The sequence below is a fragment of the Melanotaenia boesemani genome, chromosome 19 (genome assembly GCF_017639745.1).
Source record: "Melanotaenia boesemani isolate fMelBoe1 chromosome 19, fMelBoe1.pri, whole genome shotgun sequence".
Classification (NCBI taxonomy): Eukaryota; Metazoa; Chordata; class Actinopteri; order Atheriniformes; family Melanotaeniidae; genus Melanotaenia; species Melanotaenia boesemani.
This window is the reverse complement of record NC_055700.1, coordinates 22854588-22871653: the sequence shown is the minus strand read 5'-3', so window position 1 is coordinate 22871653 and position 17066 is coordinate 22854588. Positions and strand designations below refer to the sequence as shown.

The following is a 17066-nucleotide window of genomic DNA, read 5'->3' as shown; positions in this document are numbered from 1 at the left end:
CAAATCTGGCGAACCAACTCTGACTTCAACCTGCACGGGCTCCAGTCTCGATATTCCCTTATCTCATTTCCCAATTTGTACAACCTCTTGTTTCTCCACTTCAGTCTTCTTCTCACTTCCTTCTCACTCAGATGCAAGCAAAAGAAGTGAGGAAGAGACGGAGAAAAAGAGGAGTCGAGGGGAAAAAGTGAGCTGTTATTTAAACCGCTCATCACAGGCAAATTGAAATGCATAACCACATTAAGCTGAACTGGCTGCGGTTTATGCTTCAATTCTGCATCAAGCATTCACAGCTTTTACCAAAAGTTAAATCTGAACCAAATCTATAAATTAAACCACCTGCCATTTCTATGGAGAAGGGATAATAACTTTTAAATATAGCATAATAATTGGAAACAGGTTCTTTTTTTAATGAATACTCTTCCAGTGAGATGTGAGGTTTGTCTGTTTTCTTCTTCCCACTTCTAATTAATTTTTTTCTTACTTATTTTTTTCCTCTTAAAAAATGTCTGTTGTACAGTTTATTTGTGAAACAAAAAAAAAGAAAAATTACACTGTGGAATGAGTTTTAAACTGATTTTAATGGAACCAAATGGATCTTTGCGAACTATGGTCACATTCTGAGGATAAAAGATGATTAAATCACCAAGTAAATAAACTGAAATATTCAGTCTTTACAGTCTGTTTTTCTGCAATTTACTGAAAACACTAACAGCATCCAGCAGTGATTTCAGGCTCATTTCTTCTCTGTACTTTGTGCCTCCTCATCGCTTTTCTTTTATGTCCTCATGCCAGAGGCCCAGACATCAATCTTAGTAAATATTTTGATAGTGGTCTTACTTGAAGAAATTAATAATTCAATAAATAAACAAAACACCTTAAAGGGAGTCCTTTGCAGAAGTGTTTTGGCAGCATCTAAAGGGGGTACGATGCATTAATCCTACCGTCATCAGCCATGTTTTAGGTCCACCTTGGACCCCTTGTTGCTTTCAGAACTGCCTTAGTTTCTAGTGACATAGAATCAACACAGACATTCCTCAGAGATTTTTCTCCATATTGACATGATCGCATCACACAGATTTATGAGCTGCACATTCAAGATGAGAATCTCCCCTTCCACCACATCCCAAAGCTTCTCTTTTGGATTGAGATCTGGTGACTGTGGAGGCCGTTGGAGTCCAGTGAACTGATCTGAGCTTTGTGACGTGGTGTATTATCCTGCTGGAAGTAGCCATCAGAAGATGCTACACTGTGGTCATAAAGGGATGGACATGCTTTTGTTTTGTATGTTGCTAAATTAAAAAACACAGAAAAATGTCTCACTCTTAGTATTTAATATATTTTCTGTGTTCTATTATGAATGAAATATTAGTTCCTGAGATTTACATATCATTCCATTAGGTGTTTATTAACATTTCTTACAGATTTCCTAATTTTATGAAACTGGGGTTACACAGAAAACAAAAAGAGGAGCTGTGGGTGAGTAATTAGAGTAATGAGGGGCAGACATCAGTCATGCCTAACACAGATGCATCACCTCTTCTTCATTTTGCTACAAACCATCAGTTCAAGCCTGCTTGTATTTTTTTTATTTCAGTTAGAGGAGTAATAAAAGGTGCTCGCTAACATATGTGAATCCTCTGGCAAACTTCATCCCCCCTCCAAGTCCCTTTTTGGAATTAAGACATCCTTCAATTTCTGGGTCACTGGGAGGTAGACGCGTTAGAAAGAGGAGACGAGGAGGTAAAAATGAAAGAAAGTGAGAGGTTTTGCCCACATGAGCATCAGCTGAAAAGAGAAAATCAAATCCGCACTAAAACCAAAGTCAACACTAATTTTGTCTGGGGTTTATTAGAAGTTGGAGTTCAGGATTTCAGCTAATGCAGGAGAAAAACAAAACTATATGAAAGTAGATTCTGCTGAGGGGCCATGCTCAATCACATCAGCTGGCAGGCCAGGTTTTAATCAGCAGCGAGGAAGTATTATTTGCAGTAAATATGTTCTGTTAATGGTGTATGTCATGCCTTTAAATGTTTTGTTAACTAGCTGTTTAAACTTTCAGGTCAAAAACGACACCCCCCTGCAGGGCCCGCATTTTTCTCTTCTTCAGAGCTTGATTACAGAAAAGTTGGTAGTGACGCTTTTACCACTTTTCCACAGCCGACCATAACGAATGTCACATCAGCCCCCGGTTGAAAGTTTTGGCCTTAACTCCTGCACTAATTTCAAATCAAATCCAAGCTATTCCTGAGGCCTGGACATAAAGTGACTCCAAAACCCATGAGCGAAAAAAAAAAAAACAGGAAAAAAAATTTAGGTAATACATCAATTTATCTGCATGGCAGCACAGTTTGCCACATTTGACCGACCTGATGAGAGAGCAGAGTATTCGCCTTCTGCATCAGTGAGAATTTCATTTAGCGACCCAACTGAGGTGGGAGACGCACACTGACCTGCCAAATGAGGGGGGCAAGTGACAATCACAGCTCTGCACAAGTAGGTGTCGTTGCTCGTCATCACCCTGGCCCACTCCGCATCCTGTGCAAAACATTTAAACACAAATAAAGTTATATTTGATAAGCAAGCTGCTCAGATTTCCCAGTATACTCCATTAGGTTTGGTGAGTTTTACTTCCTCATGTCCTGCATAGTATTTTCAAAGTTAAAACTATGCATGCTGGTTATACAAGGGCTGATACATAAGCTAAGAATTAGTCCTTGAAAAATGTGTTCATGACAAGCAAAGCTAAACGATGAACTCAAGAGCCGTTTCTTGGTTCATTGAGCATGCCCTGAACAGTAAAGAAAAAATTCCTTCTGAAAAGATGTTTACCAATGAGGCATCTTTTATAAATCAAATTCTTTCTTTGTGCTCTATTTTTTGCCATTTATTAAAACACAGCCTCTCACAGTCTTGCTAAGAAATGCACTGTAAAATCAACTTTATAAGCCATTAAGATTTCCTTAACATAACATGTTATATAACTGACTAGAGAAAACCTTGCCCTCACACTTTCAGTGCTCTAATCTGCTATCTCTCCCTAATCTCATACAGAATTTAAAGGGACAGAACATGCTCTTTGTTGGTCTGAAGTTCTACTGACATACCTTCACGTCAGTTACATTTTGGAAATTGGTCCAAAATTACAGTATTTTATGTTGAGTGAGGCGCTTTGCCAGACAATACAGTCACAGAGCCAATTCTTGTTGTGGGAGAATATGTATGAGATATCAGAATCAAGAGTTACAAGAAAATCTGAAGTGGAGTGTGGTACTGGTTTATCTCGTGTTCAGAAGAAGGTGCATGAAGATAAGAGATAAATGCCTTTTTTTTTCTTTTTTTTATTGTCTGTGGAAATCATTACCCGACTGAATAGAAAGAAATTGTTGCATATAAGTCTTTGTATTCCAGTGCCGTAATTTTGAAGTCTAAATTTAGCATTGCATACTGTAATTCTCTGGATTGTATAAAAGATTACAAGCTGATGTTTGATGTGCACAATGTACTGAAACACATTTTCTAAGCCGTCTACAGAAACCACCCCAAATTATCTGCATGCTTCTAAATTATTAAGGCCCAAAAATAATGTGCATTACTGGATATCAACACACTGGCCATTTGTGGCCACTGGCTGATTAATCAAAGAAATGTAAGAGAATATTTTTGGAAGAAGGGAAAAAAAGAAAAAGAAAGGGACAGAACAAGGGATAAGGCAAGAGTCAACATCGGGCAGACCTTTACTGGCTGGTAAGAGGTCAGAGTTGTCAAAAAAATCAATTCTCAGATACTAATCGATGCTAAAAGTTAGTATCTAGTTAGATATTAATAAGCATGGGTATTGATACTTATAGGGGGAAGCGCACCCTAAAATGTGTTTTTTTGAGCTGCAAACAATACAGTATTACTTAATTGTAAAGAAACCCACTTACACCTTTGATAAAATTTGTAATTTTTTCATTTCTTTAAATAATATGATTTTGTGGGTCGAAAATTACTCATAACGCCCCCTCCAGGATAAAACCAGGTTTTGTTTTTTGTGATGCAAAGCCGTACCAATACCCCCCCCCCCAATATATATGTATGTATGTATGTGTGTATGTATGTATATATATATATATATATACACATATATATATAAATATATGTTGATGATTTCCTTAACTTTGGTCTTATTCAAGGACAAGATGGGACTCAGCCATTATTATATTAGTTGAGGTGAGAAGTTAGCTGTCGGGACAGGGGGTCATGAGTATTTGGTAGTTGCATCAAGGGAATCTTGTGTTGTGATACATACATACATACACACACATACACACACATATATATATATATATATACACACCCATATATACATATGAACAAATCGTCTGCACTGTGGTTATTCTCAGACATGTTTCATTAATGAAATGGTGCAGGAACAATCAAGGTTACTGGGACAGACATGAACTGCTCCACTACAGTACCTCCACCAGCTCACTGACCTCACTAAACCACACAGTACGTGGATGAAAACTGATTGGATGCCTCAGGTACACAGCTCTGTACACAGCCTACCATGAAGCTGTTTCATTTTTGACTAAGGATATATATTTAAAATTTTGTTTCATAGCAATTTTGATGATCCCCCATTTATTGACTTTGAGTCAGGTTTTAAAAATATAGTATTTTCAGGATCTTAAAATACTGGTTTACCTATTGGGACATCTGTGTGGGCCTCCGTCTCAGCTCTGCTGCAGCTGAGGTGAAGTGGAAACTCTAAATTGTTCATCGCTGTGAATGTCAGTGTGAACGTGTTTGTCATTATGTGTTAGCGCTTGATAGCCTGGCAAAAATGTCAAGGATGTGCCCTGCCTCTCAACTACATTATGCTGCACGATATGTTCTAGCCTCCTGTGCTACAGCACATGATGAGTGGCCTCTAGAAAACAACCAGTCCACATCTTCGGCTCTTTTTTCCCATTGTATGTCAGGTGAAGTTAACCTAACCAATGTGACAACTGAATATGGCAATAAAATTGTTAGATGTTAAAAAGTCTCAAATAAAACTAAAGTCATAGTTTTCAGAAGTCTTAGGGCAGTTTTTTTTTAGGTAACAATAAAGTGAAATTACATTAAAATTCAAAGAATATAGGAAAAACTTTTAGGATTACTAAATCTCTTAGAAGCCACTTGTAGCACACAGTATATTGAATGAAAACTATATATATATATATATATATATATATATATATTTTACAGAAAAATGTGATGATCAAATGAGATATCTGCATTAATTATAATGTTCTATCATAATGCCATATATGACGTACTTTATTAAAGTTCTTTATTAGATCCACTTTTCAACTGCTTGTTAACACAAATATCTAATCAGCCAATCACATGGCAGCAACTCAGTGAATTTAGACATGTAGACATGGTCAAGGTGACTTGCTAAAGTTCAACCCGAGTATCAGAATGGAGATTTACGTGACTTTGTACGTGGCATGGTTGTTGGTGCCAGAAGAGCTGTCTGTTCCGCCTGAATGTCTCTTTATCCACCAAAGGGGGTCCCATGTCCCTTTTATCACATCAAGAACATTTTGAGAATTAAAGGACTGGTGTCTCAGCAGGATCTGGAAAAACTTTTTTGTTTTGTTTGTTTTTTTACTGCTATGCTACTTTGATGTGTGAAGGTTTGTTTTATTTTAACATGCATAAATTGTTTTTATCATGTAAAGCACTTTGTGTTGTCTTTGGTAGGAGAAGTGCTTTATAAATAAAATTGATTTGATAAAAGGTCCATCAGACAGCTGCAGTTAGTCCAGAATGCTGCTGCTTGAGGCCCCACTAAGACCAAGAAAGTAGATCATATAACTCAGTGGTTTTTGAACTTTTTCTACCGTGCCCCTCTTTGGAGGAATAAACATTCCCATATATATGACTCCTGTGAAGTAATACATATTGTCAAGTAAAATAAAGTTGCCAAAACATCAGTTTGTCTGCTATATTTTCCCAATCCCATGAGCCCCCCCATGTCATGTTGCCGCGCCAACCCCCCCAGGGGGGCCCGATCCCCAGTTTGAGAACCACTGGTATAACTCCAGTCCTCAGATCTTTACACTGGCTTCCTGTCTGTCAAAGAATTGACTTTAAATTTTTTTATTTCTTTTTAAATTCTATTTTTAGTGTACTTATTTCTTCGGTCATGTTCAGGAAAGCAGGTGGAGATGATCTGAGCTTTGTGACATGGTGCATTATCCTGCTGGAAGCAGCCATCAGAAGATGGTACACTGTGGTCATAAAGCGATGGACATGGTCAGAAACAATACTCAGGTAGGCTGATGTTTATATGCTTAAATGCAAAAGCTCTGACATGTTCCAATGTGTTCTAATGATGCTCAGTTGGTACTAAAGGTGGATTTATACTCGCGTGAGTTTGCACGGGGCTACGAGTCATGTTGCAGTTTCTCCTTCTAATCTGAAGGAGGCAGCAGGGGTGGTATCTGCGGGTAAACTCACCAGGCTAGAGTTCTTTTAATGGTTCACTTCAGTTACGGTACGTATTTTCTGTTTAAAACAACAATGGCGTCCAGTAGGGTTCAGTGTCTTTATTAGCTTGTGGAAGAAAACAAAGAAATAATTTGATCAGCCTCTCATCAACTTGAGTGGGTGTTGTTTATAAAAATAGCGGTTACTACACAAATTCAGCGAGAAGATCCAGAAATCTGGAAACTCGTAATCCCAAACTGACCAATCAAAAGGGAGTACTTCTTCGTAACCGTCTGTGTCGCAGGGGTGGAAGTCAGGTCTGGAAGAGGTGCGCGTCGAGCCTTTGTGGAGCTACGCAGCGCCTACAGTGCACGAGTATAAATCCGCCTTAAGGAGGCATAAAGTGTGCCAAGAAAATATCCTCCATACCATTACACCAGCATCCTGAACCACCGATCCAAAGCAGGATGGATCCATGTTTTAATAATGTATTCACCTAATTCTGGCACTACCATCTGAATGTTGCAGCTAAAATGGAGACTCTTTAGACCAGACACTGTTTTTCCATCTTCTATTGACCAGTGTTGGAGAGTCTGTGTGAATTTTAGCCTCAAGTTTCCTTTTCTTCGCTGACAGGAGGCACCCGGTGTGGTCTTCTGCTGCTGTAGCCCATCTGATTCAAGGTTGGACGTGTACATTCAAAGATGGTGTTCTGCATATCTCAGTTTGAACTAGTAGCTATTTATTTACTATTGCCTTTCTATCATCTCCACCCAGTCCGCCCATTCTGCTCTGACCTCTGACATCAACAAGACATTTTGGTCCACTGCTGCTCACTGGATATTTTCTGTTTTCAGACCATTCTCTGTAAACTCTACAAATGGTTGTGTGTAAAAATCCCACTGATTGATATTTATGTGTGTGTGTAACAGAATGTGCATGTACTCTAAACTAAATAAATAAATAACAGCATAAATTGTTTGTACACTGATTATAGAGGCCACAACAATCTAATTTTTATGGATTTTGTCCTTAATAATGGCCACCACCAGCGACTCGTGTCATTCAATTCCCTGCTCTAAATTTCCTTTTACAATAATAAGCATATGCATAGCCATATGGACATAAAAAAAATAATTATTATTTCACAGAGGACCTCTGCACTTAAGAGGACATGGGACTTCATTTGGTCTCTCAACTGTGGATAAGACAGACATTCAGGCGGAACAGACAGTGACTTCACAGGAGTCGTCCTGCTTCCCCAGCAAGGAAGCTGTTATCTCGGCGTCGCGCCTCATCAGTCCCTGAGTGAGACGTTACTGTACTCTACCTGCCATATGGCCGTCACAGCAGAACCCAGCCGGACATTCTTCAACCCGACGCCATCAGCCAGAAGCTCTGAAAGCTGCTGGGTGCCTCCCTGTGGAGAGACAGATATGACACCACAAGTTAGGCTTTAAACACACTCTGTGCAGATATTATATTCAATAAACTTATCTAGGTTGTTCTGTATACTATAGTTCTCCAGTGGAACTACTTTTTCACTAATGCTGAAAGTGATTATGTTTTAGAGGCTGTTTCATCTTTGGAAGGCAGAATTGAGTTGAAAGTTGAAAAGTAATGACGTCCTTTAGAGCAACATGTTATGGATGAAAACAGACCACTTAATAACTTAAAAATGCCATTTCGAATGTAACCGTTTTTTCTTTTATACTGTACAGCAACAAAGTTTAAACCATTTCCAAGCAACTTCTACAATAATTCTCATCCCTGCATCAGTGTTTACAGTGATACTTTCTGGATATATCTGAAATTAAATCTTAAGAAAGCTGCTGTGGATGGAAAAATAAATAAAAACCTTTTTAAAAATGAAACTGTTGATTTCATGAAGGTTCATGAACCAAACGGCTTGTTGTTAAGTTGTTTTTTGTCTGAATGGCCATGTTATTCAATTAGTTTTCACAAGCTTTTATGACTCTCAGCACATTTTTACACTTACCCACTATGGTAGCAAAAAAGGTTCAAATTGAAAAAAAAGGAAACCCATCTAGAAATATAGTTTTCCTACAAAGGCAGGACACAGAAAAAGCAGGAAATGCAATGCAAGGCCAGTTCTTGTAGCAGTAAGATGGTCCAAATCAATTTTCAGGGATAAAAAAATCTGGTGTGTTTACAGAGAAATGTATGGAGAAGAGCAGGCTGCTGCTGGATGCAATGATCAACTCAAGTGAGAAAGAAATTCAGTGTAGGCTCCATCATTCGAGACAACAATATGCAGTCAGGGGAATTATATGAGCCGTACCTTTATCTTGAACTCCTGAGCACCACCTGGAGAACTCTCCAGCAGTGCCAGTAGCCCTCCAGCTGCTGCAGCGTACATGAGGAAGAATAGGAAGGACATCTGGGAAGGCTGCATGCCAAAGGCAGCTCTGGTGCACACTTCAATATGCTCTTTTATTTCTGCCACAGGAGAACGGACACATACAGTAGTGCTTTAACATGCAGTAATCATACACATTTCCCTGCAATGACAGGCTACTGCAGAGTTCCACCCAACCCACAAAAAACAGCTGTTTGTTCTACCTCCAAGACAGCTACTGTTCCACCTGAGAGCTTGATCATTATCTGCAATCATATTGTCCAATGCAGACTCCCTTTCAGTGCAAAGTCAATAAATCTGGAACTGCACTGAGTCCTTTTATTTGATGTAAAAATTTTGATGTAAAAGTCAGATTTCCCCCCCTCTCTGGGAAAATAAGAACAATTAAATGGATGTTTCTTGCACATGCTTCTTTAAATGGTTTCAATTGATTTCTTTGAAATGAAAATACCCAACAATGACACTGAAAGTTCTCGTTTCCAGCAAGGAACAGTCATTTTGATTTTAACACTTTGTTGTTGCAAATTTGTAACAAACCACCTCTTTTTTTATCTAATTTATCTGTTATTTATCAATTGTTTTATTATACTTACTCTTATTTATGAATTTATTATAATTTTTAATGATTTTATTTGTATTTCTTGTTATCAGTTTATTCAGTTTTTGTTTTGTTCACACTTTTCCGGGTTTGTTACCATATTTATTTTTGTTTTTATGTAATTGTAAATAAATTTAGGCATTAAGGCGATAACACATTGTTGACCGTCTTTCCTCCCTCTTTTCGCTTCCTGTGACCAGCCTGGTTTCTTACACTGTCCCCTCACCACCACTCCATTTAAATTTCGCTCCTCATTCAGCTGCACTTTGTTCAGGCAGCTGCACATTAACGACACCAGACAAAATAAGCTGATCCAGCATGATTTCATCATTCCTCACCTGCTAAATTAGACAGTTTTCTGATAACAATGGCAGAGTTTCAAACTTTTGTATGGTGGACTTACAGATGAACACCTGTTAGCATGCTTAACTGAAACGGAAAATGTCAGAAATGCTGAACATCAGATGGTTTGCATCTTAGCATGCTAGCTAAGGGGTGTAACGACACATCAGTCTACATCTATACATCAGTTCAATGACCAGTGTGTAAACAGCATGAATCCAAATTAACAACATTAAACAGACACAGTAATCATTTGTAAGAACTGTTTACACTTGTTTTGTTCCAACAACAAAAGTTCTGATGAGGAATGATGGTGGGAAACTATAGATGTACTAACTTGGTTATTATAACTAAGCTCCAAATATATTTGGTTTGAGACCATAATTAAGAGTAAGATTTACACCATGTCAGATTACCAGATCCGGACCTCTTGGGCCAGTGTCCTGCTGCCTATTAAGTTCTGCACAATGCAGGACCCTGGCCCAGGAGGTCTGGATTTGGTGATCCCTGCACTGCATGCTGCCTTGATGTCTACAAATAGTAATGCATTCTTTCAGTTTTCTTTTATATGATGTGGACATTTTAAAGCCCAATAAAGAAACCGTGGTACAGTCTATTTTTGCTAAAAGAGCAGATTTTTTTTCATTTAAATGTCTGATTAATCTGAATTGATGTTTGAATATTTTGATTGTTTTTTTGTCAATGAAAATGATTATGTTACAACTTCAGGTCCAAATAAAGTTTGGAAATATGAACAGAAACCAAATGCAATGATTTGATATTTCCTAAACCCATATTTTATCCCAAAAGACCTTAAAAAAACATATCAAATGTTGAAACAGACATTTTACAATTTCATAGAAAATATTAGTTCATTTTGAATTTGCAAGAATGTTTGACTTAAATTCCTCCTCTCGTTTCTTGTTCCCCAGTTTGAAAATAAGTACACTGTGTTGAAGCACTAGTCTTTTTATGACCAAGAAGAGGGAACTGGTCGTCCTGATGTGAGGAGGATAAGAGGTCAGGTGGTCCAGTGCAGCAAACTGACACTGACCTGCCGTCCAAGCGTGTTGCTCCACGAATGAGTGAAGAGTCATGCTGTCTAGCTCCACAGCATTCGGAGTCTTGGAAGGGTCTTGGACACAAACTGTTCCACACAGTCTGTCAATCTAAGTGCAGAGTACAATTGATCACCACATCACACCCACACACCATGATTCACCAATGCCAACCAAAAGCCTCATATTGATACAGACAACAGAAGAAAGGCTGGAGGCTCTTCAATATGATTTTTGTTGCAATTTTCCCAACATTCACCACCTCCCACAGCTGCTCTGGGCTGGTGCAGGACTGAGGATTGTGTGGGACTTTGTTCTTGGATAAATGTACTGACTTAATCCACAGGCAACACTGTGAAATACAATCTCTGTCCCAGCTTGGTAAAAAATATCAGAGAACAAAGCTGTTTGTGAAAATGTGTCTGGGAATACTGAATGAGCTGCACCTTGTTCAGGCACATCCAGAACTCAGTACAGTATTTTTCCTCTGAGAATCAAGGTAATTTACTGTATTTTTATCAGAATTCCAGCACTGAGAACAACAGTTCTGGCTGATCATAGTCCAAAAGGGCAGAATACCATGTGTGTCTGTTGTCTTACCTTCGACAGGAGGTGGGTGAAGTCCATGAGCACCAGTGGGGACATGGTGGGAATGCTGCTGCTGTAGGTGCGAACTTTGGAAGTTGGCCCACCCATGTGAATCACCTTTTTCCCAGTGTTGAACTGCGGGTAGATCTCTAAGCCCAGCTCTTTTATGAGGTCCATAACATGAGTTTGGGTGCTGTAAGAGAAAGCTGAAGGTTTGTTTGTGTGTTTTATGGTGCTTACAGTATTATAAAAAAAAAGTCATAATACACCCCTTTTTTATATATTTTGCTTCCAAGCAAACTTTGTTGGAATCTTTTAAAAAAGTAAACGTTTCTCTAGGATTCCTAATGGACGAGGTTAAAAAAAAAAAAGAGATGATGCAGTGTCAGGTCTCCAACAGAAAATTTTTCAAAATACCAAAAGATAGCACAGTTTGACGAGCATGAAATAATAATCAGGTGATTACCAAAGACCTAATAGCCAGAAACTTGGCGTTTCTCAGCATGTTGTGCAGTGTGTTCTTAAAAAAAATAAAGAAAACAAAACAAGTGGAGGAAAAAAAGGAGTATCAGGCCTAATCTACAGAGGATTAACAGTATCTGAAAGTGATGTCCTTAAGAAAATCAGACAAAAATCCAGCAAACACCTGACACAGGACCTGAGAGATACATCTAGACCTTCAGCTGATCCATCTACTGTTCAAGGAAGCCTCATCAGAAATGGTCTCCATGGAGCGGCAGCTGTCAAGAAGCCGTTCTTAAGAAGGGAAATGGAGAAAAAAAGCTGAGGTGTGCCACATGACAAGAACTGGATGAAAAATCAGTAGCAACAGATCTTATGGATCCTCCCCAGAGCCTGAACATTAACATTATTGAAGCAGTGTGGGATCATCTTGACAGAGAACGGAACAAAAAGCTCAACCAACAAAGAGCTTTGAAAAGTCCTTCAACAAGCCTGGACAACTATTCCTGAAGACTACTTGAAGAAATTTCAAGAAACCCTGAAAAAGTGTTGCATTAACAAGGTTTGAAGATGTATTGTGGGATAATAACACTTCGGTGCACTACAGAGCATAGATGAGAAGTGAAGTGAATCCTTAAACAACCAGAGAAATCCTTGAAACTGCTTCCAACCTACACCTACAGAACTCAATCAGCCTGTAGTCTTAACATCACCATCCTCAACAATAGCTCATGTCCCACCCCCTCACACACAAACTCAGGTCTGTACTTCGAAATGAGAATAACATGCCTTTTAGTACCCAGACATATGCAATCCTGACAAGCGGTGTTATGTAGCTGGTTATCAACTCAGTGATTCAACCCATCTTGATCAGTATGCTCACCAAAAAGGGGTGGAGTCTGCAGCGTCTGACCAATCGCAAACATGGAGAAACCCTGCAAAGCTTCACCATGGAGGAGCAGACAATTCTTCTTCAAAAATAAGAGGAATTCAAACACATCATCCAGGCCAAAAGCAACAACGTTGCTGCAACAATAGCCAGGAGGGAATGCTGGCAGAAAATTTCTGACTCTGTTAAAGCATAAATTTGTGATATTATACAATATTAACTCATGGGACAATATAAACAGACGGCACTCTAATCGTCACTTTCACTTCATTACAGCATAGTTCTTTCATTTACTTTATATTTTCCATTCTGTGTTTTAGAGGCTTTTTTAGATGCAACCCTAATGGAGCTAAACAGGCTCGGGAACAATACAAGTACAAAAACATGCTTCAAAGCGATCAGTGATGAGGCTTTATTTCTTCATCAAAAAGATGCATCTGTCTCTAAAAACTCTTCCTCTCATGATCCGTTCACCAACTTGGACAGGATGTTCTAAGTATGGGGAGGACATTTTCCTGCTCATACAGAGAACTGATTGATCAGAGGGTGGTGCCTTTATACTCGCTGATCTGCTCTGGAGCAGGTTAGCCATTGAGCATAAGTTACCATGGTAACTTACCCTAATAAGAAATAAACCAGCGCTGTAGGATGGAATAGACAAGGTTAAACCTGAAGATACCTCAATAAGAGAAAATCCAGCTTCGTAGTGCAGGTCTGAGGACTTAAGCTGCACAATAATCCTGCCAAAACTTTAAAGACAAGTCGGTTTGGAGAAAGACTGGCAGCTGGACAAACACAAAGGAAAAAAGCTGTTTTCCATATAACTGATACACTACAGTTTATTTTCTTTTCTGCACTATATGGATCCTCATTTCTGTTGCCGCTTCAACAACTCCTCTCTATGACTGTCACGCAAAACAAACATACAAATCCACACATGATCACATATATAAATGCACATCCAGAAGAAGAGAGCTAAAGGATAGAAGGGGCCAAATAAGTATTAGTTTCTAAAATACTGCAGATACTGCATCATGCACATTACAATCAAAAACTTTCTGTCTCCATGCATCATGTACACTTATTTATATCCAGTTATCTTGGTCAGAGGATCTCTAATTAAAGGGTAACTTGGTGCCTGAGAGTTCTTACACTGCTAGAGTGATTGAAATTGAAATTTTCAACCTCACTCTGAATCTACATGGTGCTGGGAAGGAAAACCAGCAGGTAATTTTAACACCTTCAGATTCTGCAGACAGAAGCAAGGATGTAAGTACTCAGTCTGCCTTCCAAACAGCCTTAATTCTTCATGGCAAAGATTCAACAAGGTGTTGGAAACATTTCCCAGAAATTTTGCTCCATATTGCCATGACAGCATCACACAGTTGCTGCACATCCATGATGAGAATCTCCAGTTTCACCACATCCCAAAGTTGATCTATTAGACTGAGATCTGGTGACTGTGGAGGCCGTTGGAGTCCGGTGAATTCATTGTTATGTTCAAGACAGCAGATAGAAATGACATAATGCATTATCCTGCTGGAAGTAGCCATCAGAAGATGCTACAAAGTGGTCAAAAAGGGATGGACATGGTCAACAACAATACTCAGGTAGGCTGACCATGTCTACGTGCTTAAATGCAAAGGCTCTGACATGAAATACTGGGGTAACTAATGAGATTTTTGTCACTTTAAGATACAACACCTTCATTATTTTAATCAGATGTCAAAATAGCTGCTGTGAAGATTGTCCCTAAGTCATGTGGTCCAATGCAAGCTCTAATATTACCACCTGATGTTTCTGCACTTAAGTAAATCTTCAAACAAACATTTTTACTGTTAGATTCATTATCATGATCAGTTTGTTTTAGTGAATGAAAATATAACAAAATCTAAATATGCAATATGATGCCTAATATATTAATAAAATAGTTAATTTGGGGGGGGGAGTACTCTAATTACTCTATTAAGTACTTAAGCATATATTTGCTGATGTATCTAATGACAGTGCTTTAGATTATTTGCAAAAAACAATATAATTTATTTTATTATATTGTATAACTTCAATTTGTAATATTACTTATACGATTTATGATAAAACCTAAATATTAGTATTTTCCCTTAAGCAGTATTGTTTTAAATCACCTCAGCAATAAAATCTTCTACATCAAAAGTAATATTTTAATAATATTATTAATGGAAATATATCACCTATATTATTTTAATATGCTCACGAGCAAAATATAAACACTGTACTTCAAGCAGTTTGATGATAATGAAGGAAAATAATAACAAAAAATAAGACAATTAACCTGCGTGAAACTCAGTTGCCACAGATGCAAGTTAATCTTGCAAAATAAAAAATGTGTGTCAGACAGCTGTGCAACTAATAATCAAAGGTTTGTAATGTGTGTGTACCTTCCGACCCACTGTCCTCCAAAGTCCCAGCGATCAACACCATTGGCTGCTGGTATGTCAGAGGCCACGGTCCGACCACCCACTCGATCTGCAAGGCACAACAGACGTGATCAGTTTACAAATCTCACTGAATAAAAGACCTCACTGATTGCAGCTGCTTCCACACAGGGAAGTTTTACTAACCATTTCCTTCCAAAATGAGTATTTTTAACTCGGCCACCCTCTTTCGGAGGAAATGGGCCGCACTCAGTCCGGAAAGTCCAGCGCCAACAATAATAACGTCCCAAATTTCTGCAGTCATGTTGCATCTCAAGTCAGTGCGAACACTGAAGTTTGTCTGTACCTACGTCTCGTTGTCGCTCCTCGGTGGCGACGCCTCACGCACATTCAATGCTGATTGGTTGGAAGTTGGCTGGAAGCAGGAAGTAGAGAACCACAGCAGGAGTGTTTACTGTAAAAGTTAAAAAAAAAAAAAAAAAGAAAAGAATGAAAGAAAGAAATGTAGGGAAAATGCGGAGAACAAAAATTAAACGAGGAAAGATAGCACAGTAATACAGTAATTCGCAAAGTAGCTATATCTCTAACATAGACAACGCTGAAAAAAACAGCAGCACGTAAAGTAACCAAGTTAGCTTACGTCTAGTTCTTCGTTTTCCCCACAAGAGGGCGTACATCTGCCGTGGGTTGGTAACCTGAGGAGTCAACCCAACATAAAAAACAGCTTGTATTCCCTGATGTCATCGATAACAATAAGGTTATCTTGGGTATCCCGAACAGTTTCATAATAGCGGACTTTGGAGCCATGAACAGCTGAGCACGTGACCTACTTGGCAGAGAACTTGTTGCGTAAACACTTTTTTTTAACAGCCCAGACAGCTCAGGTGTGAAGTGGTGCATGATAAATAATAAATAATTATAATGCAAACTTTCGAAACATTAAATACACATTACGTCTTTTAACAGTATATCCCATTAGAACACTGTAAATCAGTATCCATTAAATAACTTACCTATTATTCAGTAATTATTGGTATTATAGAAGGTACACACACACACACACACACACACACAAAGGAATTTCAGCTTGCAAATGTGCCAGTAAAGACATTCACCGGTCATTTTATTAGGTACACCTTGCTAATACTGGGTTGGCCTCCCTTTTGCCTTTAGGACAGCCTTAATTCTTAGTAGCACAGATTCAACAAGGTGTTGGATATATTGGTCCAGTTGCTGCACATCCATGATGAGAATCTCCCGTTCCACCACATCCCAAAGCTGCTCTATTGGATTAAGATCTGGTGACTGTGGAGGCCATTGGAGTACAGTGAGCTCGTTGTCATGTTGAAGAAAGCAGTTCAAGGTTATCTGAGCTTTGTGACATGGTGCATTATCCTGCTGGAAGTAGCCACCAGAAGATGGTACACTGTGGTCAAAAAGGGATGGAAGTGGTCAGCAAATATACTCGAGGAGACTATGGTGGTTAAATGATGCTCAGTAGGTCCCAAGGGACCAAAAATGTGCAAAGAAAATATACCCACACCATTAAACATCACCAGCCTGACTGTTGATATGAGGCAAGATGGATCCATGCTTTTGTGTTGTTTACGCCTAATTCTGACCCTACCACCTGGATTTTGCAGCTTTGGTGAATAAATTGTATCCTCAGTTTCCTGTTCTTAGATGACAGTACTGTCACCTGGCTCAAGGTTTAACATGTTCAGAGATGATAAACTGCATAGCTTGGTTGTAACCAGTGATTATTTGAGGTACTGTTACCTTTTTCTATCATCTCCAACCAGTCTCCCCATTCTCCTCTGACATCAACAAGGCATTTTGCTGCTCACTGTATATTTTTTCTTCTTTC

General features: G+C 38.7%; 1 protein-coding gene across 2 annotated transcripts in view; it reads right to left on the bottom strand.

Moving 5' to 3' along the window:
- The window catches only part of si:ch211-127i16.2 (probable flavin-containing monoamine oxidase A), a 64794-nt gene extending 49231 nt beyond the window's left edge, over nucleotides 1-15563 (bottom strand). For both annotated transcript variants that reach the window (XM_041970987.1, XM_041970988.1), the window contains exons 1-7: nucleotides 15386-15563; nucleotides 15203-15290; nucleotides 11447-11627; nucleotides 10843-10957; nucleotides 8771-8928; nucleotides 7799-7888; nucleotides 2454-2538 (exon numbers count right to left, since the gene is read on the bottom strand). In XM_041970987.1, coding sequence (XP_041826921.1) covers nucleotides 2454-2538; nucleotides 7799-7888; nucleotides 8771-8928; nucleotides 10843-10957; nucleotides 11447-11627; nucleotides 15203-15290; nucleotides 15386-15503 — 835 coding nt within the window. In that variant the 5' untranslated portion in view covers nucleotides 15504-15563. The remainder of the gene's footprint in view (nucleotides 1-2453; nucleotides 2539-7798; nucleotides 7889-8770; nucleotides 8929-10842; nucleotides 10958-11446; nucleotides 11628-15202; nucleotides 15291-15385) is intronic.
- Between the last annotated feature and the right edge of the window lie 1503 nt (nucleotides 15564-17066).